Raw genomic sequence first — 27,888 nt, forward strand, 5'->3', positions numbered from 1 at the left:
GCCCTTTCCACTAAACTGTGATGTAAATTTCTTGTATCCCACCATCCAATAGAAATCTTTCCAGCTTGTAATAATAAAAAAAATAATTTAAGAGGTCGAGCAGCTTCAGCTATACAAGACATGATTTTCACACACACTGTTGGCTATTCCATATTAATTATAAGACCAATAATTAGAACCATATGTAAGACCACAGCAGATCACTCATCTAACTCCCTGCAGAGACTGATTATACTTTCCTCATAGACGATATATCAAACTTAACAACTAATCTCAGCCAGCAAGCACAGAGATAATGCTGGGCTTCGAAAAATCATTAAGGGTAATAACACTAATAAGATAAAAAAACCCCGACACCTCCCAATTAAGCATGATATAAGTTTTACTGACAATAAAACCAACAAAAATTGCTTGGAGTAAAATCAGGACTGGTGCTTAGAGCAACATTAATTAATTACATTTAACTTTTGAAAATCTTATTAAATTTACTACCAGATAGACTATGTCATGCAAGTAAATAAATGCTATTTATAACTATCTCTAAGCCACAACAACCCAGTCATAGAGCCATTTCCCAGACTGTGTCATTGTTATGCCAAACAGACTACTCTTTCATTTCTTGTCAGTTGTAATTACAGTTCCATAATTGAAATACGGTAAATTACCATGCAGTAACTTTGAAAGATGGTTCACTGAGGTTAAGCTGTCACTACAATTACTGTATAATAAAAAATTATAATTTAAATGTTCTACTTTTCTCTCAAAGGAAAAAATGAATTCAGTTCAAGCAGCTCAGATGAGTCGAATATCTTCATGATGACGTAAACAAAGAGAAACAACACATTTAGGCAAAGCCAAACAATCTCCAGTAGAAGTCCTAGGCTGCATAAAGAAATCACTGTACGTAAATCTTTCTAAACCCTGAAGAAAATTGCACATTTAAGAACAATCCTTTAAAAGAATATTCTTTATCAGAATTCAGACATACAATATCTATCCAGCACCTTCCATATGTGCTCCTACTTTCCTAATAAAGCATACAAAGTTTTGAAAACTTCTTTCAAGTTTCAAGCTTTATTTTAATTCAGTTCTACATTATGTTTTGGCCACAACCAGTAAGATAACTGCAACTCACCTAATACCAGTGAGATGTAGCTAAAAGATATAAATTAGCATGGACATTTCTAAGTATAAAACTGGGCCTACAATTTGACTTACATTGGTAGAGCACAGCTTGCCAGAAATTTTCTCAAATGTATGACAGAAACAAAATGAGGGAAGGGGATATGGAAAAGACACAAATAACCGTCATTGTAAAAAAAAAACCTCAAAATTTTCTAAAACCTGTTCCCTTACCAAAAAAAAAAAAAAAAATTCAACACTTTCCTAACTGCTGTCTCTGCAAAGATAGCTTCACAAAGAATACCTCTGGAAAATATTCACAAATATGCACCTCCGAATACCGTTCCTATTCTCCCCCTGAGAAAAAAATCCTGCTGATGCTGGACAAGGCAACTCCTTCAGTTTTGTTTTCCTCCTGTCTCCTTCCAGACATCCACTCCCCGCTGTTTCCCTTGTGCTGGCATTCATTTAACCATTCAGTAAACAAGATAAGCGCAATAAATGAAAAGGACACAGAATAAAACAAAAAACCCTACTATTAATTAGCTGAAGAGACAAGGTGGGACAATGTAACCAGGGACATGACACAAGGAGCTGAAGGCAGGAACAGTGGGCTGCAAAGAACTGCAAAGAACTGCTAGAAGCTCCAAAATTGTAATTTCAACAGCATCACTGGCAAAGCACACTGGCACTCGTTGGGACATCCTCAGGGTTTCAGTGATTCCATTTAACCCGAGACAAGTAAATAGTGCTGTGTACTATACTCCCATCTATTCCTTCTCAAAATCTGCAACGAAGCAAACGTAGTAAATAACCAATTGAAGAAAGGGTCACAACTCCAGCTGTGACAAACAATCAAAACATTTATATAAGTACATGAAACAAAGCTCATTCTCAGCAGCTAAGAATCTCCTAGCCCAAATCTTTACTTATTTATTTTGCTAAGAAAATATTAGTATCTGAAAGCACCCAGTATGGGACATCTTAGCAAGGTATGATTTTTCCCTGTAGAGATTAATTGTAATCACTAATTTCACCTCTGTTGCTTTCTCCAGTCTCTGTTGTAGATCGAGCAATTCTTTATCATGTTGCTCTTTAAGTTTATCCATCTCCATGTCATGGCTAGATACTTCTTCTTTTAGTGCTCCTTTTAAAGCTGTAAGCTCTCTCTCTCTTTTTCTCAAAATCTCTTCTTGTTGATCTTTGGCTATTAATACTTCTTGCAGATCCTGTTTCATTTGCATCAGCTCCTAAAGAACAAAATTAAACACAACTGCATGACAAATAGCTCCAATGGACGTTCTGTTTGCGTTTCAGAGAAGGAAAGCATCTAAGTAAGCTCCCCAAGGCCAACTTCATTTTATATGATTGATGTATTTTTTGCAGCTTACATAGTAAGCTAAAAATTTACTAAACCCTAAGATTATTGGAAGTATACATTTTATATAATAAGTCAACATATCTGAACCTGCAAAACTATGAAAATATTTTGATGGCATATGTTACACTGTATGTAAATAAAGCAGGAGTCAAACTAAGGTTGCAATTTAACAGCTCCCTCAGTCCTATCTTCTGTAGCGAAGAGATAGATAAGAACAAAGAAAAACCTTTGTTTCCCACACTTCAAGAGAAGTGAACCAAATGATAATTTCTTGTTGTCTTTTCTGCTGGAAAGAATAAAGAGTTGCTTCTGAAAGTGCTGAAGACAAAACAAGTGCTTCCCAAATGAGTCCATGCCTTTACACACTTCCTCCTCCCAACGTGTTCCCCCTAGAAGCCATTTCCCCTCTCCATATTGCTGGGAAGGAAGTGGGTAGTCAGTAAATCTGAAGAATAAATACACACATGCATGTACACAAACTCAGAATCAAAAATGTACAGCTTCAAGAATTATCTAATTGGTATTTCTCAAGCTGTGAACAACTGCACTTCCAAAAGATTATAAACTTCCCCTGCACAGAAGAAGGATTAGCACACCTAAACCATTTCTTACACACCTCATCTATCCTGTCCTTAAAAGGCTACAATGAACAGGATTCTAGTACCATCCCAGATAGCCATGTTCCACTATTTAATTATCCATACTGATGGAAAATGTTTACCAATACTTACTTTAAATCTCTGCACCTAGGTCTCTTATTTCTTACTTCATTCTCACACAACATAGAAAAAAATGGTCACTATCTCCTTTATAACATTATACAAGATGTGCTTTTGACTCTTGCCTCACTTCTCCATTCAGATTAAAGCTGTTCTTCATAGGTAATGTTTTTCAGTACTATCACCATCATTCCAGATGTTCCCCTGCTTATGTAAAACTCTAAAACTGCAGTGCCTGAGATTTAAGACAGTAATTTAAGGGAGTTATCAAATCTCACCTACACAGACAAGGTTATTCTCCTCAGCATGTCTTGCACACAAACATCTTTAATATTCCTGAGATCTACTGTGTATGCTTTTGTACCCTATTCTGGATTTGAACATTTAGCTTCCATTTCTTAAGCTAGTTCTTTGCATTACTATTAAGAAGTTGTTTTGGTTCTACAAAGTATTTGAAGTCTAGTCTTCCTCTTGAATCATTATGCACTGATACTCTTACACACCTTTATCAACAAAATTAATAAGCAGTGTTCTCTGTTTCATCATCAGTATATTACTATAACCATGGCTACAGCCAATTCCTGTTTCATCCCAAGGTGACAGAAAACCCACAACTCTTTTGCTTCTCTTCACACTCTATCCCTTCTCTCCCTGGTCGCATCAATAAATAGTCAACAATTTAGAGACTGCTTTGGTGGTTTCTTTTAATTTTCTTGGTTGAATCTCACCTGGCCTTGCTAATATGTACACTTTCTCTAAACTGATCTTCCCTGTTCTGAACCAAAATCTTATCTAATTGTTAAAACTGACTGAGACGATTCTCTGGTAACAGTGAATAACTTAGCTGCCTCTTAACCATTATGTTATTTGTTCTCCTATTCTATAAAACAATGGTACTTATATTATGTATTCCTTTAAGTGGTAATGCAGTTATACTTTCCTAGGTCACCTAAAAATGGTATATTGTTTTGGATTGATAGAAAGGGAAAAGCTAAGGCCTGTATTTCTTTTATCTGTATCTTAGTACCCACTTTTTATGCAATTCTTCTGGTTTGGTGCTTGTTGTAGTTGTTGTGGGTTTTTTGTTTGTTTTGTTGGTTTGGGGTGTTCGTGTTTGTTTTCCTTCATACTACTTCTGGTACTTTATAACTAACCTCAATCAGAACCTCTTTCTCTCCTTCTTCAGTATGTTTTGCGTTATCCAGTTCATCATGCATCTCAGAGAGCTGGTCTTGAAGATCTCTGATCTCCGTCTGGTGTTGTTCCTGTTCCATCTTCACTTGAAAAAGCCTCATCAGGAAAAATCAGACAGGATTTTTTAATTTGTAGAAATACTGATTTGTTCTTTCAAGTACTAAAAAGATACAAGTATCTATTCTCATGTTCCCCATAAGGGAATGGGATATGAGGCAGAAAAAGGAAATGTCAGAGGGGCAAAAATGAGAACTCTTAAGTAGATATTTTAGTGGAAAGTTGCATTTTATTTTAATCCTGGTACTACATTTTTGAGAAAGCACTCAAGTGTTTCCATATTTTAGAAACCTGAAGTTACATATTATGACCATGAAATATTAAAAGCAATTCACACTAAGAGGAAGACTATAAATTGAAATAATCTTTCTTTTCCTTCCAGATATGCTAAAAACATGCCTTTTTAAAATGGTAGGAACATTTCCTGTAATAATAAACGTCAGCCTGTCTGATTCCATTAACATATTCTAAACACACAGGTACTTTTAATTGGAAAGGTTTAAGAAGAGGTACAAATTGTAATTAATAACTTTTCTAGGATTAACTCACTCCTCTAGGTTTTGCCTGAGCTCCTTCTCGCTTTCTTCCAGTTGCTTTTTTAAGGCTTCTTTTTCACATATACTTTCATCAAGTTGCAACTGAAGATCGTTCAGGCTTGCTCGAGTAGCATCTCTCTCCTCTTTGGAATTCTGCTGATTCTGAATTTTGTACACCAAAAGTTAAATAAAATAATAGATTAAGTATAAATAAATAAAAAGCTTTTTTTTATTATATGAAAGAAGCCATTTCAAGACTTTAGCATTTTTCATTTGTAGAGGTGCTTATTCATTTATGAATATTAAAATCTTGGAATGTTTATTAAAGCATACAAAGCACTGCTTTTCAATTTTTATTAGAAATGTGAGAAATGAAGTCTCAGTACTATCTAATCAGTTTCAAGTATATTGATTCTTATCACAGACTCAAAATCCAAACAGAATGAAGCCAAGCTGTCCTTCTCAGAGCATGGCTGTATTTCATTACTTTGAATTTGGCACTACAAAAATAATGCTATAATTAATAAACTGCAGCTACATGAGTAATATAGTTTGTCTCTCAGTCCACGTCGCTCTCACTGCAGTCAATGGATTAACATTTAACTCTGCAAATACCTAAGAAATTTTATGTACATTTTTATTCACTGCTCCAAGCTCCTCCTCAAATACCATGGTATGAGCAAATACACTTCAAATCAAAAGTCTTCTGTAAAAGCACAGGTATATTTGGATTAAAAAAAAATACACAGCAAAAAAAAGATTCAGCTGAGCGATTACTTGTCACTTATTTCAAATATAATTTTCTAACTAAGTCAAAAGCCTTATAACAACAAAATGCCATACCCTCATTTCTAGATCCAGTTTCTTCTCTAATTCTTCCACTTTCCTTTCAAGTTCTGCTTTTTGTTCCACCAATGCTTTTACTTCAGCCGAAGAATCTGAAACCTACCATTAAACAGAGATGCTGATTCACACAAAGCCAAGATGTTCTTTGACAATGTTTTTTTAAAATCTAAAGTAAAGATACAAGCAAGGCTAATGAAGTGTAGCATCAACTGCCTGAGCTCACCAGGGCCTTTTCGTACATGTCAAGCCGAGCTCAAATTTTCCAAGGAATCAGGATTTGATTTTCATTAAAATGTTAGTAATTGCTCAAGAAATGTTGTCAATAATACAGAAAACACATACCTAAACAAAAATTCAAATTAGGTCACATATGAATTAAATCATGAGTGCTTGGGGCCAAATTTGCATGAGATATCACCAGTTATACAAAATGGACATAAAAGGGATTCGTGCTCATATGTCGCAACAGATTTTTACACACTGTTTTTTGGTACTTTCTTAAAATGTGTTTAATATTTTCATTTTGACTAATTATAACCCAGGATAAAATAATCCTCAAAAGCAAGCATTTAATCCTTCTTATGCCATCAGTGAAACAACTGGGCATTTCTTCCCTTTGCTTTAGAACTGAGAAAACAGTACACCGCATAACAGGAAACAAAAACTTTCCAGTAGGTAGACTGTCAAATGCTATTATTGTAATACGGCTTTAAAGCAATATCCTAGATTACTGCTTTTCTAAATTACAAATTAAAATACTCTCTCCACTTAGATATCTATTTACATCACTACAATGAGAAGATTTTCCACCATTATTTTTTAAAGATATTTATGACATCTTTTTCTTCGATTCAACACCCTTTTGATGTTCATGTTAAGTTTGCATTTCTTTCCTTCTAAAATGCAGAAGCTTTCATGGTAGATGCGTTTACATTGGTTTCCGATTGTCAACCAACAGATTTCCCATAAATCAGCTCAGTGCATGATTAAAATTAAGCTATACTAGTGGAACGTTTATAAGAATAGTCTAATTGAAGTTAGTGAGGGGATTCAAATGTTTAAAGTCCTGTTCCAATACTGCATCACTATGAAACAAGCCAAAACAACTTAAGAAATTACTTACCTGTGTCTTTCCAGCAGCTCTTGACTTTAAAGTCTGAATTTTCTCAAAAACCAAGTTGACTTTCCGTTTTGTTGCATCATCATTATCAGCACTTCTAAAACACAGACAGTACAAGTAAGCAACAATATGATCAAAGGTACTATTTTGTTAACATCAAAACAAATTCAGTGTCTGAACTACTAAAAATCATCACCATTTAAAAACTCTAATATGAACTAGTCTGAAATTATCTTAACTATGATTTCATTAAACCCTTTAAAGAGAGGCTGTTAAAAATTCATATTCCAAATGTTTTCTAAAAAGAAAAAAAAAAGAAAAAAAAATCACTGAACTCTTTAACTGCTACTCTCTTATACAAGACCACAGCTGTGGAAAGACAGGTATTCAGCATGTATATTATTTAAACACCCTGAAATTAGAAGTAATTAGTACTAGGTTTCTCAAGTCCTGACTACTGCATCATAAGTAACACTTCAGCAGCTACCAGAACCTGCTACATCAGGAATGCAAAGAAATATAAGTGCATGATGTATATGTTCATTCATTTATCCTTCCTTAATCTTTCAGTAAGTTATCATCAGAAAATACCGAGTAAAAGATTTACAGGTGGATAAAGGATTAAATGCCCAGCAACAAGAAAGTTTCTGTCAAAGTTATCAAGAGATAACACTTCTTTGTTGTTGTTGTTTAAAAATACCTACAAGCTTAAACTCCCATTAGGTATGATTTGAATTCTTCATGAACCTCCACATCACTTGAAGTTTAATTCCAGAAGTATTTAATAGACAAAACGTATTCTGATTCACAAATTTCAGGTACATATCGTCAAATCCTGTACAATACTTTCTAAAAGTCCAGATTGCCTGTGTGTTTTGAGATCCTATAATGCCTTAAAGGACACAGCTGCAATACAGAATTATGAAACAGACATTTCATTTACTTATAGTTTTGATTTTTCAGTTTCACATTTTAAATGTAATAGAAAATAAACATCGAGAAAATGCAGACTCCTCTCCAAAAGTTAAATATATTTACTAACCCTTCCTTAAGGTAATTGTAAAGTATCTGTTTAGCAGTCTCTTCATTTGTTTGCTGTGCAAGATCTTGCTGGCCTTTTAAGAGATCGGGAGTTGCCTAAAAGGACAAGACAAAATATAAAAAAAAATAATCCTAAGAGGGCTGTAAATACAACCTGTACACTAGAAGTTCTCCGTTCTTTTCTATTATGAAAAAAATAATGTACTGTGCACCTAAAGTTCACAAAGATCCACTGGCGTTTTGGCTTACTGCAAGAAACAAGCATACTCCACACCCAAAGAAAGGAAATATAATTTTGTATGGAGTAACATACATCTCAGCGTTCTACTTGTATGCATTTATGCTTACGAATCATCATAACATCATCTACAATAATCTTCATAGGCCCCAACATACAAGAGTAAGCTGTTTTACAAGCCATGTTTTCTATACCTGCAACTACAGAAATAATTTCTGCATTTACATTTCTCCAGAACAATTCTGCTATCTCATTGTATGAAGTATTGTGTAATGGGAGTTTATTGTAACGAAAAGCAGAAAAATATGCACTTCACAATAGGACAGTTTTAGTACACTTGACTGCAAAATACAACTTCAAGAGTAAATTCAAAATTACCTGTATATTAGGGACAGATGAAAACGTTTTTACAGAAATTTTCTTGGCTCCTGAATCAGGTGGAATTGTGATTCGATTTGGCAACAATAAAGTAGACGTTACTGTTTTAACTTCCTCTCTCTTACTCTGTCCCGGGAGTGTTGATGACCTAAACATAAAGCTCTCGGTATCAGCTCCATTTTGTTTATGGTACTGCAAAGAATTGAAATTACTGTTCTGAGTGTCTTTATCAGGCATTTGCAGTTTTCCAATATTTCGAGCAGAAATCTTAATCTCTTTGGAATGTGACTTTTCATCTCTGGATAACTGCTTGTGCAGGCAAACTTTAGATGGTTTCAGCAAGTGCTCTGTTGACTTGCCCAAGCTTTTACTGAATTCACCTAGATAATCTGAATTTACATCATTCCCTAACGACAAGGCACTATCAACGCTTCGGGATCTTTTACGATCATCTGGATGAATTCGGTTCCTTTTTCCTGACCTACCTCTCTTATCAACTTTCTTATCAAACTTTTCAATTAGCTGATCTACTCCAGGAAGTGAACCAGTGTCAATATCACGACCAGTTCCAGGCAAAAATGGGATATATCTTCTGTTTTCATGCCGATTAACATTGTCTGCATAGATGGCATATTCCTGGTCATCAAGTAAAAACCTGTATAAGGAATTGGCAGAAGTGGGAGTAGCTGATGAGGACGATGATCTTCGTGAGTCATCCAATACTGGCCCAGTTGAATCCTGCCTGCGGAAGGGAAGAACATCTGGTCGAGGTTTTCTTGTCTCTGGATAAGCAGTGGGACTAATACACTGGGATCCTCCTGCAGATGAAAACGGTTCTGAAACACACCCTTCATTGGGGCTGATTGTGCTACTGGGACAATCCAAGAGCTGCCTACTTTGGTCTTCTACTGACCTGTTCAAATGTATCTTTTCTGAATTTGCTTTGGCTGGCTCTGCAAGATAAGTATTTGTTTTCTGTAGAGATACTACTTGAGATGAGGAAACCCAAGGCTTTGCTTCAGTTTTATCTTCATCTGCCAAAGATTTAGATTTACTGCACAGAGAAGATTGGTAATTATCCAAGTTCAAGTTATTTTTTTCAGGATCATAAGGCTGTAACAGTTCAGGATGTCTTTGAAAGTTCAACAAATTGGAGGATTTCATTGTTCCATCTTTAACCTCTGATATTGTATTTTCTTTTTCATCCAGGTTGGTTATCTTCAGGCTTTTAAGCATACAGGGTTGCATTTGCTGTGTTCCAGGAAACTTTGTGCATTCACTGTTTTTGTCCTCCAACTTAAAAGCAATATTGGAGTCGGTGGCTGGCTTGCTTGCAGTCTGAGAAATGGCCTGCTGTTCTTTTCCAGGAGGAGGAGGATTTTCTGACAAACATCCTTCTGTATTGTTTAGTATTATGTATGGATGTCCATCAATTCCTTGGACTCTAATACTGACACCATAAGACCCCGTCCTAGAATTTTGTGCATTTCTAGTTTTTTGAGTCTCCTCACTTGCGAGTTCAAGAGTGACTTCATAGTCCTGCTGCAAGTGCTTAAAACCAGCAAAATATGGCTCCATGATTATCAGAGGATTATAGCTGAATAAAGAAAAATTACAAAAAAGTAATTGTTTTAAATACTTAGGATTATTTCATTAATTACTTTATTCTACCATTCAGTATGACTATGAAGACTAACAGTAATATGCAGATAAATAAATATACAAGCTATACGAAACCTAAAGTGAATACATTGTGATACGAAGACAAATGACTAACTGAATCAATGTAATGTTATTTTATAACTGTAAATGTGAAGAAATAACAACGGTTAAGATCACCCACACAGAGATGGTGTTAGTTGCTTTAGAACCTAGTTACTTCAATTATAAGCAATTGCAGTACAATTTTTTGAATCCAAGTAGCTTTTATTTTGGGTGTCTCCATTATATTTACTAAAAGACTGTATCCTTCACAAATCAATGATCATTTTACAGCCAGCAGTTAGTATCAGCCATATTAACATTTAAACATAAGCCCAGGAGAGCAAAACACAACCAGGCAGTTTTAGAACAAGTCCAAAAGAACACAGAGTTAAAGATTCAGGAAACACAGTCAGGCACAAACAAAGCAAATTCACTCCAGTAGGGAACTCATTAAGTTTTACAGATATCATTGGAGTATATTCACTGTATTCCCCAGGTAAGTTATTTTATTTGAAATTTCATCAAAAGAGTAATTTTCAATCAAGTATCTCCTGGAAAACTGTCAAGAGCTGAAAGAAAGTGACTTAATGAGTTCACTCTAGATTCAGCCTGAACCTCCAGGTCTACATTTTTGTAGCTACATAGGCCTTTCCTCACTCTGAAGCCCCATGAACACAATGTGTACTCCCTGTTCGGTCACATCCAGTTTATTAGGCTACAGAAGGAAGTTCTTTAAAAAGTTCCAATATGTTGGTTTGAAAGATGCTTACTTCACTTCAAAGTTGTATGTTACTAACTTACTTTAAAAATGTAGGCCATAACACAGTATCTCCAAAAGCAACAGTTCCAGCACCCTGTTATCTCAGCTTGTAAAATTCTCCCTGTCCCTTTTGCAAGCCAGTAACCATGCAGCTACACAGCTTTACTGATAAGCGAAAAAAGAGAGCAGTTTTGTATCAGATCAGCACATAAGGCACCAGGGAATGATGTGATCAACTATTCTGGCAGCAACAGAGCCTTGGACCACTTGAGGCAACCACAAAATTCGAAACTACATTTGTGTTTTAGCTCTATTTTCAGGGGCAATAACCTTTAAAAACTTCCTGTGAACAAAAAAATTGGTACTCAAAGCTGATCAGGCCTTTCAGTTTTGGGATTTCTTTTTAAAATAAGCCTTCATAAAGGTGTTTAAACACTCATTTTAAATACTGGCCTCCAGTGGGAATGAAAGTCCCATAATTTATCATTGCTCAGATGTGGTTTCATTTTTCTGAACAACTTTTTTTTTTTTTTCCAAAAATAAAAACTATGACATTTTTGTTTATAAAGAGAACTTGTCAGCAGAGCTTCTCATGTCTGAAAATCTAATACTCTGCATGTTCTTCTATAGCAGTTTGTTCTTCAGCATTGATACAATACCTTAGAAAGAGCCACAGGAGAGGAATACTGAAGGTTTAATAGGCCAAACCCATTTTCTTTAAATGCTTCCAAAATATTTCCTTTCACAGCTATTTTAAAGCTAGATACCAGGAGCTATTTGAGACCCGCTTCACAAAAAAAGAAAACCCCTGTCATTTGGAACCCCAACTGCTTGCTTTCCCTGCCAACATGAGCAGAAAAGAGTGCCTTTGAGAAACATACTCCTGTGCCAGACACGGCTGTTTCTTCAGCCGCTCTGCAGCCTTCCTAACATTACAGCATCACAAAGGCATGGAACTGTGTCCACTCATCCATTTCAGTTCTTCTTTAGCCAAATCTACAAGTCAGATTTATTTAAAAAAAATGCCTTCCCAATCCTGCTTAATGCCAAACTCTGCATATGAAGCTTGCTCTTCTGTATCCTGCCTATACACCCCTATTACTAGGCACGCCTCTAACACATCTGTAATAAAGCATCTCACACTGTCTGCTTCGAGCACACAAGCCAAGTAGCTGTGCTGGACAGACAGGGTTCCTGAAACAGATAAAAAACGCAGAGATGTTGAACAGCATGTGGGGGGACACGCTATCCCCCCACCAGCAATGTGCTCCCTGACCTCCTTAAAAAGTCGCAGATCCATCACAGCTATTATCTCACATTACACGCGGGCTCCTTTTGCAACACCTACTGAAGGAATATAGAAGAATAAAAAGGATCTGACTTTTTCTATGGCACTAGGACTCCTCCCTTGCTCTCTTGATGACAGAAAAACAGGAACTCCCTCATATCCAATATAATCCTGAGACTCCTAAAACTGAGTCAGCTGTAGATATTTCATTAAAGGAAGATTAGGACATGCCACCATCTTCTCTTTGAAGGAGTACACTTTTAGAATACTGAAAATTTCAAGCTATTAAAAGCTAAATTATCAATTTACATTTGGTTCCATGGAATTTATTTCCAAATTTTCTTACAAAAAAAAAAATCACTGCCTGTATTAGTCAATCAGTGCCTTTTTTTTTTTTAAAAACTGGAAAAAAAAAAAGGGGGATGTCATAGTTTATGGATGTTTACTCCAGATTTTTCACTCATGCACAGCAAAATGCCAGGAAGGAACTGTAAAATTTGTCCCCCGGCTTTACATAACATTGAGCATGCTCTCCAAGCTAAATAATGGATTCGTGGTGCAGCTGACTATTGAGAAAATACCAGCAATATCACAAGACAAAGTGGGTGTTAGGTCAATAATAAATCACAGTGCAGTGGAAAACGACAGGAAATAACTTTAGGAGAGAAGAGGAAGGAAAACTTACATACTGTGAGGGTGAAGAAAAGGAAACAGACAGGATGATTCATGGAAAGACCAAAACTGTTATGTTTTTGCACTTGGTGGAACACAATCTCACAAACATGCCTTGGAAACATGAGGGGAAATTTCATCACAGTCAATCCTACCCACAATCTGAGGCTTCCGCAAGAGGAAAATGGGTCTGGGTTGCCGTCCTTTTCAGACTATATGGCAGATAGCTCTGCAGTAGCTGAGTTTATGTGGTGTACTGCTTACAGAAGACCACAAGAGAGAAAAGGTAGATTTTAAAGTTCCAGATTTGGGACTGCAAAAGGGGACAGTAAAACTCATTTAAGAGCAAACTGACAATATGCAGCAACAGAACATCTGAAACAACAAGTTTGCCATCTTTCCAGTAGTTTCCTTATCCCCACTTAAGATTTTTTTCCTATTTGAGGTATAATTTTGTCTACATAAAATTATATTTGTATCATATCTGGCAGTCACTCCTCACACCTGTTAGAAAGAAAATCATGATAGTTACAGAAATACTAAAACTTCTGCAGCAATTTCTTCTTGTCCCTGTACTGTCTGTAAACCACCACTCCCTGTCTACTAGTCAAAACTCTAAATTTTCTAAAGGCCTATACAGAGGATTTTCTATACTATATCACGTCATAATTCAGTATATGAAGGCTCCATGCAGGCAGCGGGTGGGAACAAAAAAACAAAAAACAAAAAACCAAAACACCAACACAAGAACAACGCACCCTGAGATTTATTTTATTGCTGGTCAGCTTTTCTGACACCGGCATTGAAGACCTACCCAAAATTTCTATAAATGAAGAACTGGAAAATAGACCACTGACTTTCAAATATTCATTCCCTTCAAAAGATGCCTGAAATCCTCATGCCCTACCTCATCTTCCTACCTGTTGGAATGAGAGAGACTGTAAAAATTTCTGTGCTTGAAAAAAAAAAACATGAGTTGCCAGGAACCTAAGCCATATGGCATGTATTATTCACAACTCCATTTACCAGCATTACATTACAAAGTCTAATGCTTGGTATCACACAGATCACAAGATCAAATCAAAGTATCACTTCAGTCTCCAAGACAGGGCTGACTTATTATTTACAGGCAGAATTAATCTTACACATTCCATAAAAAGTAATCTAGCAATTGATATTCTTCTAAAACCACTGCATATAAATGAACCGCACAAGCTATTTCTAAGCTTAGTACTAGATCCCATCCACCACCTTAGATACAGTCCCTCCTCATACAGTCCTTGCATGAATCTATGTCACTAACTGGTGCAGTGCAAAGGACCAGATTTTGACCTGCTGCATTCCATTATGGTCCCAGTAGTGCAGTGATACCTGCAATGAAATTCATACCCATTACCAGTCCAAGGGGGGCATGGTGCCCATGTAGAGAAGTAAAAGCTGTAGGACCACACAGCCACACTGCAAGTGGGTCACTCAAGCCTCCCTTTGAAAGCAATAATTCCAGCTTCCACACCAGGAGCCATGTAGGCCTGTGCCTTCCATAAAGGCAATGTTGTTTGTTTGTTTTTCTTTGTGATTAAATATGACTTTGGGTGCACAATGAAAAATTAAGTCGAGCCAGGAACATTCACCTGTAGAGAAGTCTGGGGACATAAGGAAGCACGCCATTACAGCAATACATTTTAGTAGTACTTCAAGATTTTTGAATCAATTACTTTCATTCCTATTCTGTGAAAAATATCATTCTCTGTTCTGATTTCAGATGGCAGCCTAGGGATGACAAGTTGGAATTTCCTGCAGGATTAAACTTCCAAATAACACCTTTCTTCCCTAGCTATTAGTCATAGCAAACATCCATGTTCAGGTTACACATACTATTTTATCAATTTCTTCTGAAACACCATAGAGCAATGGGGATGAGTCTTGGATTTGCTGCCTTAAAGATAGGATTTCCATTTCAGTTCTGCCCAGTTATTAAACAGTCTTATTCAGATCCTCAGCCAATAAAATAATATTAATACCCACCAGCTTTTCAAGGACAGAAAGATAACTGTACTTAATAAATACTGTCAGTAGAAAGAACTGTTAACAGCAGTTAGAGCAAAAGATGCTGTTCACTTGCTTAAAGCTTGGTTCATACTCCCTCTGGCTGAAAAATGCTGTGTGTGAGGAAGTCTCAGTGTCTCAAATGTAAAACGTCTTGTTAGTCCTATGAAAGTATGTGCCAAATCAGCCAAATGCTTGAGCTATGTGACAACTAGCAGGTTTTGTTGGTGTTCTTGATTGTTTTTTTTTTTTTCCTTCCCAAAAGGAAAATATGCTTTAATGGCTGTAAGTCAACAACAAGACATTTTGGCAGATCCTCAGGTCTCATAAATTGTCAAAGTTTGACTGAAGACCAGGACACAACCCGTATCCCATTTTCTTAACCTGCTATGTATGAATTCATATAATCATAATTTTACAGGTTTTATCCCCAGAGGAAATACGGCATGACCTACTAACTTTGCTTAGTGAGTGGAAATTAAAGCCTTAATTTTTGTTAATGATAAAAATATTTTAAAAGCCCAAAATTTCTCATCTAATATTCTAAACTATTACCACTGAAATATATAACGTCTTATTATTAAAAGCTCTTTATTAAAGTAATTAGTTTTCAGACTCTCCCAAATCATAAACAAAATGAAATCAGAGACAAAAAAACACATTAAAAGTATACTACACTAAAACCGAACCTATATCTGAAATACAATCCCAATAAACTAATTGATGTCATCTGTCTCCACTAGTTCCAGGTCCTATACACTGTGGTACTAATTAAGTCATCGGAGGAAGATGGAGAGTTATGTTTGTTTATTCGTAGTTATGCTGGTGCAAGCTTTCTGTGGATACAAATACCTGCATAAGTGTACTTATGCCATTATACTGTTTTGTGAGCCACAATGGCTCATATATGCCTATACAAGATATTTTTTGCTCCCAACACAGAATCCAATCTATTGGAGTTATCTACTTGCACTTTAAGTATCTTGACACCACTGAAGCACAATTAACATTTATACACTTCAAATACAAAAAGCAAATCAATAAAATCCCATATAAATACTTATACACACATGGTATGACCAGACAATGTTTCCTCATTCTTATGACAAACTAGCAAATGAGAAGGTTGAAAAGGTAACAGAGTCACCAATAAGAAATTTTAATTCATATATGCTATTCTAGTTTATCAAATGTTCGTATCTGTTGAAGTATTGACAGAAACAACAGCTGAGTGAGACAAGGATACTTACAGATTCTAAAAGCAGTTTGTGATTTCCAATACAATAGCTGGTTTATGTCCAAATATCTGATACAGTTACACTCACTCCACAAGAGATTCTGTGTTGTTTCACTATATTTTCCTCCAATTGTCAGTGTTAGAAACTTTGTATTTGTTCCAAAGGAAATTATCTTAATACATCCCAATGATACCATTATTGTTTAAACAGAAGAGCGTATCCTGCTCATATTTTTAGAAGCTCAGGCAAAAATCTCAAGTCTGTTAAAATAGAGTCTCAAATAAATAGAAACAGAGGGCAACCTTTGTTGAAAAGTTTTGCCAGTGCTTCAAGAACACAACATTATTCATAATATTAGCTAAAATAAATAAAAATATTCTCCTAGTCCAAAAATTATTCCTTGGCTTTAGATGTGCCATCTCACTGGACCTTATTCTCAGTATTCTCACCACAAAAAATATAATCTTGTCTACAAAAATTACAGTTAACAGCAACACAACAGACACAGCCAGCACAACCTTGATTATATAAATATAGCTTATTCCTAAATGAAATTCAGGATGAGCTATATGAGTACAACTGTATGCAGAGACCAAGGTCTCTCCTATATGAAGACACAGAGAAAAGGGTTAGTCTCTGTATCGATGCAAGCATTTAAGTACAAAAATTGCATGTAAAATAGACTTTGATAGTCATATTTACACAGCCAACAGAAGGCCACTGCTTCATGCATATCCAAGCTGGCTATGGCTCCCATTTTTCTATTGTTAAACTTTGTCTTAATTACATTGTATTCTTTAAACACTTGGCTTCACACCCATCTATTCTCTTTCAACTAACTCAACCATGCATTTTAAAATTTAAATATGCAGTAAGAACTGCAGGCCCTGAGCCCAGCCAACACGAGACAGCAAGATGATATCATCACACTCAGTCTGAGAGGCAAAAGCTGGGTAGACAGAGGCTAGATAACTCCAGAGAAGAAAGGAGCCTCACAGATGTGCTAGACTGTTCCACCAGGAGATGCATCACTTTTGGCTTATGCAGCCAAAGCTTCCTGGTGTGGGCCCTGCCTGTACACTGAGCACACATTTAACCAGCTCCCACAGGCTGCCACTCTTCTCACCTTCACACTGGAATAGTGTAATTACTGGTGGGAAATGAGGGAGGTAGGGCTGCTTCTTTATGAAGCTTCAAGTGCTTGTGGAATTATAATGTAACATTACCTGGCAATTACTTTTGTAAATAAATGCTGCTACTGCTGAACGTTTGCTCCCTGCATATACCAGCTAGTGGTGTGCAAATGACTGCATGAAGGCGTACCCCAACCCATTACCAGTTTCAAAAAGGCCTAACAAATATTCTGAGCTTCATTCATATAACTGAAAACACCACCCCATCTCTACATAAAAGCTCAAATTTTACATACCACTTTCGTGTTATGCTTTATGTTGAAATAGATCACAAGTCATTACTCACTTTCGAATGTGTTGATGTACATAACACACATCTTCCATTCTAATAAACTTCGACAGCTCTTAGAGATATCTTTCAATAGAATTTAAAATAGAGTTGAAACATTCCTAACGGCATACAGCTTCTGCAAGTGTCTGTGAGAGTTTATGTATAAACACAAAAATACATAGGCACATATGCATATGAATGTGTAAGCATGGGGAGTCTAGCCAATAGGTCTCCTTTTCATAGTGTATTATAGTTTCCACATCAACATTTCAGCTACATTTAAATGGTGTGTGTGAAGTATACCTAAATAGAGAACTTCTGCAAATGCCTGGACTCAAACTCTTGCCATGCTCAGACTGCCAATAGTCAAGCAGCTATTTCAATGGTAATGAATGTGTGCCTGGCGACCCTCACGGAAAGGGGCTGTTGTGGTAATAATTGAGACACCTCCCATTCTTACCAATCTCCCCAGTGGTTTTTTTTTTTTTAGTCAAAGTACTTTCTGAGGTGTTTCTCCAACCGCCTTTATTACTCATTGCTCTGTCTTTACCAAAATCAAGTAGAATATGAAAAGGTTATTATACAATATTCATTTTAAATCTGATACTGTCAATCTGGTTAATGCATCTCAGAAATACAAAAGATGGATCCATTTAATTTCAAACAGTTAATTTGGCTAAAAATTTAGAGGCATACATGGAAAAACTATACTATGTACTTAAAATGTTTGGCTATGGATTTTGTCATCTACTCTGTTTCACATAAAACAAAATGTTATAAGGCTACATTTGGATAAACTTCTTCAAGGCATATGCCAGCTCTGTTGGCAGAGATAATACAAGGTCACAGCAAATACACTGAGCTCTAATCCCAAACAGTGGTGACTCCATGACTACAACTTCACTAAATCTTTAACATATGCATTCCTAACATGTTAATTTCTCAGGATTTAACATTAAATTGTCATACTTGGCTCTACTGAAAAATATTACCATTTAGATTTAACTCCACTCAGAGAGTCAAGGACAAAGCAATTTCTGAAATGTGTTAATGTTTCCATATAAACATGCCTGGAATGAACACTCCATGAACACGTGAAGTACCTTCCCTCACACAACAACCTGGTAATGCAACATTCTCAGGGAGAGGATTCTTCATTCTTTTGCCAAGTAAGAACAGAAATTACAAACCCAACATTTTTGGTGGTTTTGCACATCCTTCCAACACAGCATTCAAGATGTATTAAAAAAACCTGTAAACTACCAAACCTAAGTTTGAGATGCTAAGTTTGAAACCTAAGTTATCCAGTCAGGCCCATATTCCTCAGTATGCGGCTTGTTAAGACCTAGCAGCAAAACTGGGGAAATTCCAACATCTTCACCTCATCCTGGCCATTCAAGACACAGTTGTTAATGTCTATGTTGTAAATATGTAGTTTTTTGTAAAGCCCAGCTCTGAATCGTATCACCAAAATGATCAGGTAGAAGATAACCTCTTCCTAGCCCTAAAAAAGGAAGAAGAGGGGCATACAGAAGAAAGAACCACAAATTTCTTAAGCCTGCTTTATTTCTGCTGCTGTTCAGAGTTGCAGAAGTGGAACAAATGGCCCATCATTTTCGTGTTCATTGTAATTTCTCAGAATCTATTAGCATCAGTGATCTTGACCAAATTCTTGCTAGTTTTCCTCTATCAACACAGGCAGACACTCCTGCAGGCTGAACATTGTTTTGCATAATCAGGTTCATGCACTTGATATTAATAAGCATATTTTCAGGTTATCAACATAGTAAAAAGGTCAGATAATAACAACACCATTATTATCATCACCATGACTTCAAAAAGTAGAAATGGTAAACCAGCAAGCTACAAAATGAAATTGTGCTGGTTTACTTTGGCTTAATTTCTGACGTCCGCGGAACTATTTGGCCTTCAAAATACTTAAGTAGCTAATTTTAAATCACAAACTGCCCACTATGGTCCAGGCTGAACAAACTCCTTGCAAATATGTTAATCTCACATTGCTCCATGACAAAAGATTTAAAAATCCAAGTTTGAGGTCATGCCTTTTCACCTACACATTTCAGATGACACTGCAGAGCCTAGACAAACCAGTTTCACCAATACTCCCAGAAAGATCAACTTCCTATTACACAAGATAAGGCAGAAGAAGGAACAGCATACTGTCACCAGGTCTTTTTTTCAGCTTTGTCATCCTTTAACTGAGGTAAAATTCCTTACACAGGATACACCACAGACCATTTTTGCAGCGAATTAAATCCACATCTCCCATATATACCCTGTTAAGGGAACGTGGATTACCAGACATTTTACTAGTGACAGTAAGATCTGATAATAAAATTAACAGAAATTAAAATAAATTGGTTTGCTTGGTGGAAACTCTTGCAGCCTAAACAGTCACCCCATGTATTACATTTAAAAGCAAAACGCAACTAACCCATATACTGAGAATAAAAACAGTTGTGTGATACACTTAAGGAGACAATAGGCTCTTCGGAATATCACCACAAATTCTGTAACAAGAGGTTCACAACTTTGTATACTTTTATATTAATCAGCAGTAACCATATCTGGTTTTCTACACACTGTAAGCATAACCACATTTATTCTAACATGAGAAAAAAATGAAACAATTCAATGACATATCTAGAGAATATAATCACTGGTTAAACAAGTTCTTACAAAGCACCTTGAAAAAGTAATCAGTGTTTTCGTTTTGTCATTTTAATTATATTTTTCTAAAAGTTTTAAAGTTCTGTTAAAACCAGCTCTATAAAGAGATCCTTAACATGTGATGGAGCTAGTTGTCAGAGTAAGTATCAGACACTGAATTTATCAAATTCATATGGGTATACCACAAATCATTAAATCCTAGGAGCAGGGGTCTGATTCCTCAACAGTATTCATCTTATGTAAGTGCACACAGGTCAAACACATGTAGATGTTCAGATAAATAAAATAACTTTCAAGGACAGGTTTCCACTATTCTTGCTTTGATAATTATTCAGACTATGTTGTAGTTATTTTTTTTTTAAAATACTTACATGCTAAAGAGAAAAACAGGAGAAAGATAAAAGCTGTAACAACTATTCTTCCATCAACTGCAGATGCTAATTCAAACCCAAGTTTTATCATAGCACTGATCTCCCCATAAAGTTGTCATCATATGGGAGGGATATAAATTATATCAGATGCAAAGCTAATTGGGAAGAAGAATAAAACGGCTGAACTGCCACTCTAAGTTTTTCCCATGAAAAAGAACACACACAATGCAGACACACCCTTTCGCAAAAACACGCTAATTCATGGAATAAAAGGGAGATGAAGAAGTCAGAGTGCCCTCAGCTCAGGAATGCCAGGAATCCCCGGAGGAATGCGTGCGGGCCGGCGGCCACGGCGCCCCCGACTCACGGCGGACCCGGCGACCCCCGAGGGCTCCCGGCGGCCAGGGCAGTGCGGGCTCACCTGGAACCACAGGCCGGCAGCAGGACCTCCAGCTGAGGCACCGCTCCGGACAGCCGCGGCCCGTAAACGCACTTGGAGAAAAGAGCCCCCGCTCTTCACAGCCGCGAGAGAAACTAAGAGATTTTCAGGTTTTACCGGAGTCTGGTTTTCCGGCAACTCGCTCTCCCCTCCGCGGCCGGTGGCAGCGCTCCCCTGGCCGCCGTTCGGCATGCTCGCCCCGGGGTCAGCACAGCCACCGCTCGCCCGCAGGAGCGCTCGGGGTGAAGGCCTGTCCGGCCGCGATCCGCCAGCCTCTCACCAGCTGGCCGTGCGCGGAGAGCCGTATTGTTCTCTCCTCACGCCCGGGAGGACTCGGCGTCCTTGGCCTTTGGAAAGGAGCGTGTTTAACGGGGCCAGATGGACCAGGAAAGCCAGGGACCCAACGCGGGGAGCCACCTCCATAGCCGCGGCGTCCCGCGGCGTGCGACAGCCCCTGCGGCACCGCACGGCGAGGTCCCCTGTACCCACCGCGCTCCGCTCAGGTCGCGCCACAGCCCTGCGCCCGCCCGGCCACCTCGGCGGGGAGAAGCGGGCGCCGCGCTGCCCCGCCGCGGCTCCCGGACCTCCCGTCCCCACCGGCCGCCGCCGCTCTCCTCACCCGTCCCAGGCCGCCTCGCCCTCTGAGGCGGATCCCGGTCAACTTGGTGCCGCTCCCGCCGCCGCCCCGCCAGCCGTGCTCGCCGCCGGAGCCGAGCGCGGACTGCCCGCCCCTCCAGCGGCCGGGCCCTGCCGGGGAGGAGCCAGGCGGGGGGCGCTCCCTCAGGTGAGCGAGGGGCTTCCTCGCGCGCGCGGCCGTTTCCCGCCCACCGGCCTCCCTGAGGGGTAGCGGGGCGCGCGGGGTCTCCTCAGGCTTGAGCTTCCCAACAGACACCCATAAACCGCAATCAGAGGGGAAAAACACTCAACTCCGCCGTGGTTCAGGCTGCGGCCGACGGTGCCAGGACGAAAGGGGGTGGCTGGAACAGCCCTCTGAAGAAGAAACCCAGCCCCGGGCCCAGGTACTCTCAGCTCCAGGCCGCTTGACAGCCGGGTTTCCCGCGCGGGGGCGGCTGGCGGGGCTCCCGCCCGGCGGGGAGAGCTGAGGCAGCGCAGGGACGGGATGGGGCAGGGCGGGCGCGGGTGGGACGGGGGGCAGAGGTAAGAGGGAAGGAGTGAAGAGCCAGACCGCCGCACGATCTGGAGCCAGCAGGGCGGCGTGCCCATACGGCTCGGAGAACAACGTCTCAAGCCCCCTGGGCACACCTAGGCCGTCTTCAGCGTTCTGGACGATTTTAACAATGTTGTACAAAAAAAAAAATACAGTAACTATAAACATCTCACAAGAATTGGCCCTCACTTAATTTCTTCCACCCTCAGAAATTTGTTCCAAATATTTAAACCCCCTAAACAAAGCAACATTGTCAGGAAAAAAAGTTTTAGTGATCATACAGGGGAAAAAGAAAACACAACAAATTATGTTAGGTCCATGTCTAGAACAGCAATGCAAGGTAGTGAACATGAGAAGGAAAAATTCAGTGTATAAGCCATGAAAGCCACTTACAGAATTGTTTTACAGTAGATAGCAAGTGACAGCAATATCTTGTAATAAAATACCATACTAATGGTTAATCAATAGAAAGAACTGTAAACTGTGGGATTTGGGCAAATTGTGAACAGTTCTAAAGAGCCAGCTAGTAAGGTGTTCGCAGACATCTAACGATGTTTTCCTTTACTAAGAGGATGGAAGCATTAGGTGTGGCAGGCTGTAAAGACTTCTGTTGTGGAAAAATGCACCTCTACATAATGTACTAAATTCATCCCCAGTGGTTCTTGAGAGGAAAGTCATAGATATATGGATTTTTCTGCCCTTGATATTAAGTTGACTTGTCAGAAAAATACTCATGAGACAGAACAGCCCAAACTTGTGTTGCCATCTTGATATTTTACATATTTTTCCATTTAGCATTTGCTTTTCACATACCTTTTTCACATAACCAGAGGCTATGACTAACCCTGGGGCTGTTTAAATTAAAGATTTATACAGTGTGCTTAGCTCCTTTCACTGTAGTTTTCAGAAATCACATTAAGTTTACCCCTCTTCCCCCCTCCAACTGCTAAAACTAAGAAACATGGAATAGAAAAGAAACAAATTAATTACACTTTTTTTTTTTTCCCCCCTCATAGTTACCTGAGCTATGCGACAGTTTTCAGTTGAACTCACAGGCACATATATAAATGGCTGTATTTTACTACAGTTAAAGTGTGATGAAACATGCTGACAGTTCATTCAGCCTCCTATTGTAGTTTTGTAATGTGTGAAGAAATTGAGCTTAACAGAAAACAAAATGCTTCATTAGAGGTATATACACCTACAATTTTCAGGTTATTGTTAGAAGTTAATTAAAACAGGTCTTAATCAGTGGTGCTATACAATAATACATTTCCATTGCATTTGGAAGCAAACTAGAAAAAAATATAGAAGATTCATTTCTTGCTAAAACAACCAGGCTATGATGACTACTAATCATTATTATATAGTCTATAATTATTTTTTTTCATGATGCTTTGCCTATCAGGTGACATTTCAGGAGATAATTCAGTTGCCATCTGGCATGCTCAGCATTAAACTTCCTAGAAAACTGTTCTCTTGCTCCATATTGAGTTTCAGAAAAATTGTTTCTTATGGTAATTAGGTCAAGGCATTTTTCTTTCAGTTTTTTTCTTTATTTGAAAAAAACAAAACAAACCCACAAACAAACAAACAAATGCAAAATGCACCAAGCAACAAAACAACCACACAACCAACAAAGAGAGGAAAAGATTGGATCAGCACAATTGCTCAAACTCTTCCATGGGCTGTGAGGCTCCCAGCCTGAAAAGGAGAGCTTTGGCTGGATTTTGACTCAAAGCTCTATCCTACACTTCATAAGCCTTTGAGGAAAGTTTAGTTTGAACCTTTGAATTCTTCTTAAAACTATAGTTTAAATCAAACATTTTGTCAATCAGTTTCTTACAGATCTTTGGCATATTCTGAACATGAGCTTTAGAAATACTTGGTATAATAATGCTAGAAACATTAAGACTGTTCACTAAGAGCCATAGTACAGCTGGAATATTGCAAAAATGCAAGGTTGTCCAGCGAGGTAAGAATTTTTTGAAGGAATGTATACAAATGCAGCAATAAGCTAAAATTGGATTGAAGACAGAGTTAGGTCATACACAGAATATCATCTCAGTGCAGACTACCATTTCCTTTCCCACCCCTCATCCATGTACTGTTCTCTTCCCCTCCTCTTATTAAGGCTTTGGTCCTGTTTACAAAACTGGCTCACACTATGATTAATGTCTCTCTGTTCAGGCAGTGTATTATCAGGCAGTTGTGAAACACAATACAAAATGGAGTATGCAGCTAAAGCAAAAACAAACAGTAATGCCCCAGCAGCTTGTGCAGTAGATTAATTCCAGCTGCTAGCTACTCCAGCATACCTCTAGTACTGCGTAACACTCCCTAAATTCAGCTCTCCTTTTGCACTAAGACTATTGAAAGCTTTGTTTATTAGTGCTATGCTAGGCTCCTAGCAAGATGCATCTCTGTTTCTTTCCATGCAACTACACATTGCACTGAATTTTGACACTTTACTATAGTCCCCTGATTTCCTTGCAGGGAAGGATCTGATCCCATAATCACAGTAGAAAGAAAAAAAGAACTATTTCTTGCAGTGTGTAAATACTTTGAAACACTTCTTCTGACTCATCTTTTATGATGTATATTGCAGATTTTCTCACATTATTGTAAAAGACTAGATACCTGTTGCTTAAGAAATAACAAAATTGTCCCTGTTATTACTGTATTTAGTAAGGTATTAAGTAGAATTTTTTTGCTGTTTCTTATTTCAAGAAACACAAACTTCAAAATTCAGGTCTTCTTTCTAGTCACTACCAATATTTTCACTGACTTGTTTCTCAAAACATTTTATCTTAAGCAGAATGTTTACAGAGTTGATTCTAAAATTACGAGACTTCATAACCTCCCATTCTTATCCTTGTACAACTTAGGGCTATATCCACATTTCTTCTTTCACCTTAACAACAGAGTTTTGCTCCTGATGGCCTTATTCGAGTAATCCTAGCAATGACGAAAGGAGGTTCTCCTGCAGAAATCCTGGGTAGTGCACCTCCATTGAAGTTCCAGAGACCTTTGTAACTGTTACCTGCTCTGCTGTGGTCTGTGTAGATTTCTCATGGTCAGATTCAGCCTGCCAGGTTTCAGCTGTGCCCATGCTTCAGGAATAAACTTTTTTTGGGGGGATAGCATTGACTGAGTCCCTATTTTGCACAAATATGTAAAGTTAGGCATTTGTTGGCGTTGTCAATGTATCTATTTGAAGAAAGCTTAAAAGTTTCAGTCATTGCAAATGTGAGTATTGATTAATTCATCATATAAACAGTAACATAGTAAACTAAATGACTCGTATGTTTTTTATGTGTGCAGCTCTTAAGAACTATTGCTCTTATCTATTTTATAATAATGCCCTCAGTATTAGGACATTGTACTAAGCATTGTAGAGCTCCATGCAGATACAGATCTATGCCAAAAATGCTTTACAATCTAAGTATACAAAAGATCTGTGTTCTGTATCTATTAATTAATCCTTTTAGTCACATAAGGATTTGTAGACATTGTATCTTATATTCAGTTTTCTTAAAGCATATGTGTGTGTGTCTTTGATGAGAATTAAGGCAAATATCCAGCAAAGAATTTAGGTTCCTAATTCCCACAGAAATAAAATTATTTCAACAGATATGAAATGATGAATATATTCTTGGGTTTGACCTAGGTAACTTTTGGAACAGAGATAAAATCATCACTATCCCATGTAAAATGCATGGGTATCTTAATTATTGCCTTTCCCTTCCCTCCCCCTCCCCGCTGTTGGACAAAGATAAGGCAACGTTTGGCCAGTATATCCTGTTATGCTGTTGTGCAATAGCACCACCTGGTGCCCACCACTGTTTTAACCGTTCGGATCCTTTCACAAACATAGAGCTGAGTAGCTTGAGAATAAAAGACCAGGAAAAAATGGATTATCTTTAATATTCTTAAGATTGTTTTCATCTCTAGACACTTTTCTTAACCAGGTGAGGTACTATGATTCAAATGGTTTTGTCAAGCAATATTTTAGAAGAGATATAAACATTTCACTTAACGTCCCATATAAGAAACTTTAGGGATTGATTTAAAAATATATTGATCCTTCTGCTTTAAAGGTAAAGCACCAGCCCTGATTCACCTGAAGTGTATTAACTACTGATGCACCGAAGACTTAAGATATCTGTATCTTTGCAAATTTAGACAAGACACTGCAACACAGGTTAAGAAAGGTTTTAAAGGACTGGAATTTCCAACTTTTATAGGTTTGTTTTGTCAGGACTGATGCAGAAAAGCATGCCTAAGCATGTGTTCAACTTAAAATGCCTCCTTAAATTCTACTCATTTCAATAGGACAAAAACAATTATTCAAAATTAAACATGGAAAAATATTTAGAGCTTAACATATCACTTGGAGACCAAAACAGGGAAAGAGAGTGAAAATGAATAAATAATCTGGAAATCCTTTGCTTTTTCTTTTTAAGGGGGAAAAAAATAAAGGAAACAGACATGCAACTTGTTTTTATTCATTTTGAAAGGTAGAAACCATAGCAGAATAAAGTAAACTCTTTCCTAACTGAAAAAAATATATATCCAGTATATATTAAACAAACACACAAAAAAAACCCCAAACAAACAAAACCAAACCACAGAGAAGAAGTAATTTTAACCTATAAAAAAAAAGAGTTACACCAAAATAACAACAAATTGTACTACTATAGTGTCAGATTCACCATGTCAGGAGCCAATAGAAGGGTCTGCATGAAACTGAGAGGTTGCTCAAAAGCAGCGGTGTATGGAGATCTCGGAGGTACACACTGCTCTGTGTCTCCTCACTTTGAACCTCCAGGAAGGAATTGTTATGCGCTTTATGGGAGCTGCTAACCAAAACCCAAATGCAGAGAGACATTAGTATTTGCACAATAGAATGTACATGTGTATAATAAGCATTTCATGGAGAATTCGATTTTTAAAAAGTTTTTCAGTTCCACTTGTGAATTAAGTAATTGTTTTGCACAACTTTTACAACAAGTAGTCCAAGAACTAAAACAGAGAAAAAACAAATTAAATGAACTCAGGGAAATTAGTTCATCCTGGCATTTAACATGGCTTATTGCTTGCTTTCTTTTGAAAATAACAAACACCGTCTTGTCCTGCATTTCCATTTCAGATCCCACAACCATCCATTTTCTTAAGAGAAGAAGTTTACAGTCTTACAGGTCAGCCCCGAATACTTATTTTAAATCCTCAAATATGGAGGTTTCAGTGATGAAATAGGTTCTATCTTTGGCACTCATGCAAAACCTGCTCATCTTTACTGGGGCTTAAAGCACTCACGGAGATATGTTCATATAGATTTGACACTATACTGATAAACTAAACTGATACTCCAGTTTCCAGTTAATACTGTTTTCTGGAGGTGGAAGAGCTTTT

At 37.7% G+C, this 27,888-nt stretch overlaps 1 protein-coding gene and 1 long non-coding RNA gene across 14 annotated transcripts in view; one reads left to right on the top strand and one right to left on the bottom strand.

Moving 5' to 3' along the window:
* The window catches only part of CGNL1 (cingulin like 1), a 54,475-nt gene extending 32,103 nt beyond the window's left edge, over window positions 1-22,372 (bottom strand). For 2 of the 6 annotated variants that reach the window (XM_065847178.2, XM_071813873.1), the window contains exons 1-7: window positions 8,633-10,229; window positions 8,018-8,112; window positions 6,979-7,072; window positions 5,853-5,954; window positions 5,023-5,171; window positions 4,377-4,512; window positions 2,160-2,372 (exon numbers count right to left, since the gene is read on the bottom strand). In XM_065847178.2, coding sequence (XP_065703250.1) covers window positions 2,160-2,372; window positions 4,377-4,512; window positions 5,023-5,171; window positions 5,853-5,954; window positions 6,979-7,072; window positions 8,018-8,112; window positions 8,633-10,210 — 2,367 coding nt within the window. In that variant the 5' untranslated portion in view covers window positions 10,211-10,229. Of the gene's footprint in view, window positions 1-2,159; window positions 2,373-4,376; window positions 4,513-5,022; window positions 5,172-5,852; window positions 5,955-6,978; window positions 7,073-8,017; window positions 8,113-8,632; window positions 10,230-13,211; window positions 13,313-21,422; window positions 21,552-21,924; window positions 22,037-22,232 lie in introns of those variants that run through there. The other 4 variants (XM_065847177.2, XM_065847175.2, XM_071813874.1 and 1 more) reach the window with 4 other exon arrangements.
* LOC139828929 (uncharacterized) overlaps window positions 22,028-27,888 on the top strand; it is a 33,339-nt gene continuing 27,478 nt past the window's right edge. For 7 of the 8 annotated variants that reach the window (XR_011741012.1, XR_011741014.1, XR_011741010.1 and 4 more), the window contains exon 1: window positions 22,140-22,324. This is a non-coding gene — a long non-coding RNA (uncharacterized lncRNA). Of the gene's footprint in view, window positions 22,325-27,888 lie in introns of all 8 variants that reach the window. The other variant, XR_011741013.1, reaches the window with a different exon arrangement.

The sequence above is a fragment of the Patagioenas fasciata genome, chromosome 12, assembly GCF_037038585.1.
Source record: "Patagioenas fasciata isolate bPatFas1 chromosome 12, bPatFas1.hap1, whole genome shotgun sequence".
Lineage (NCBI taxonomy): Eukaryota > Metazoa > Chordata > Aves > Columbiformes > Columbidae > Patagioenas > Patagioenas fasciata.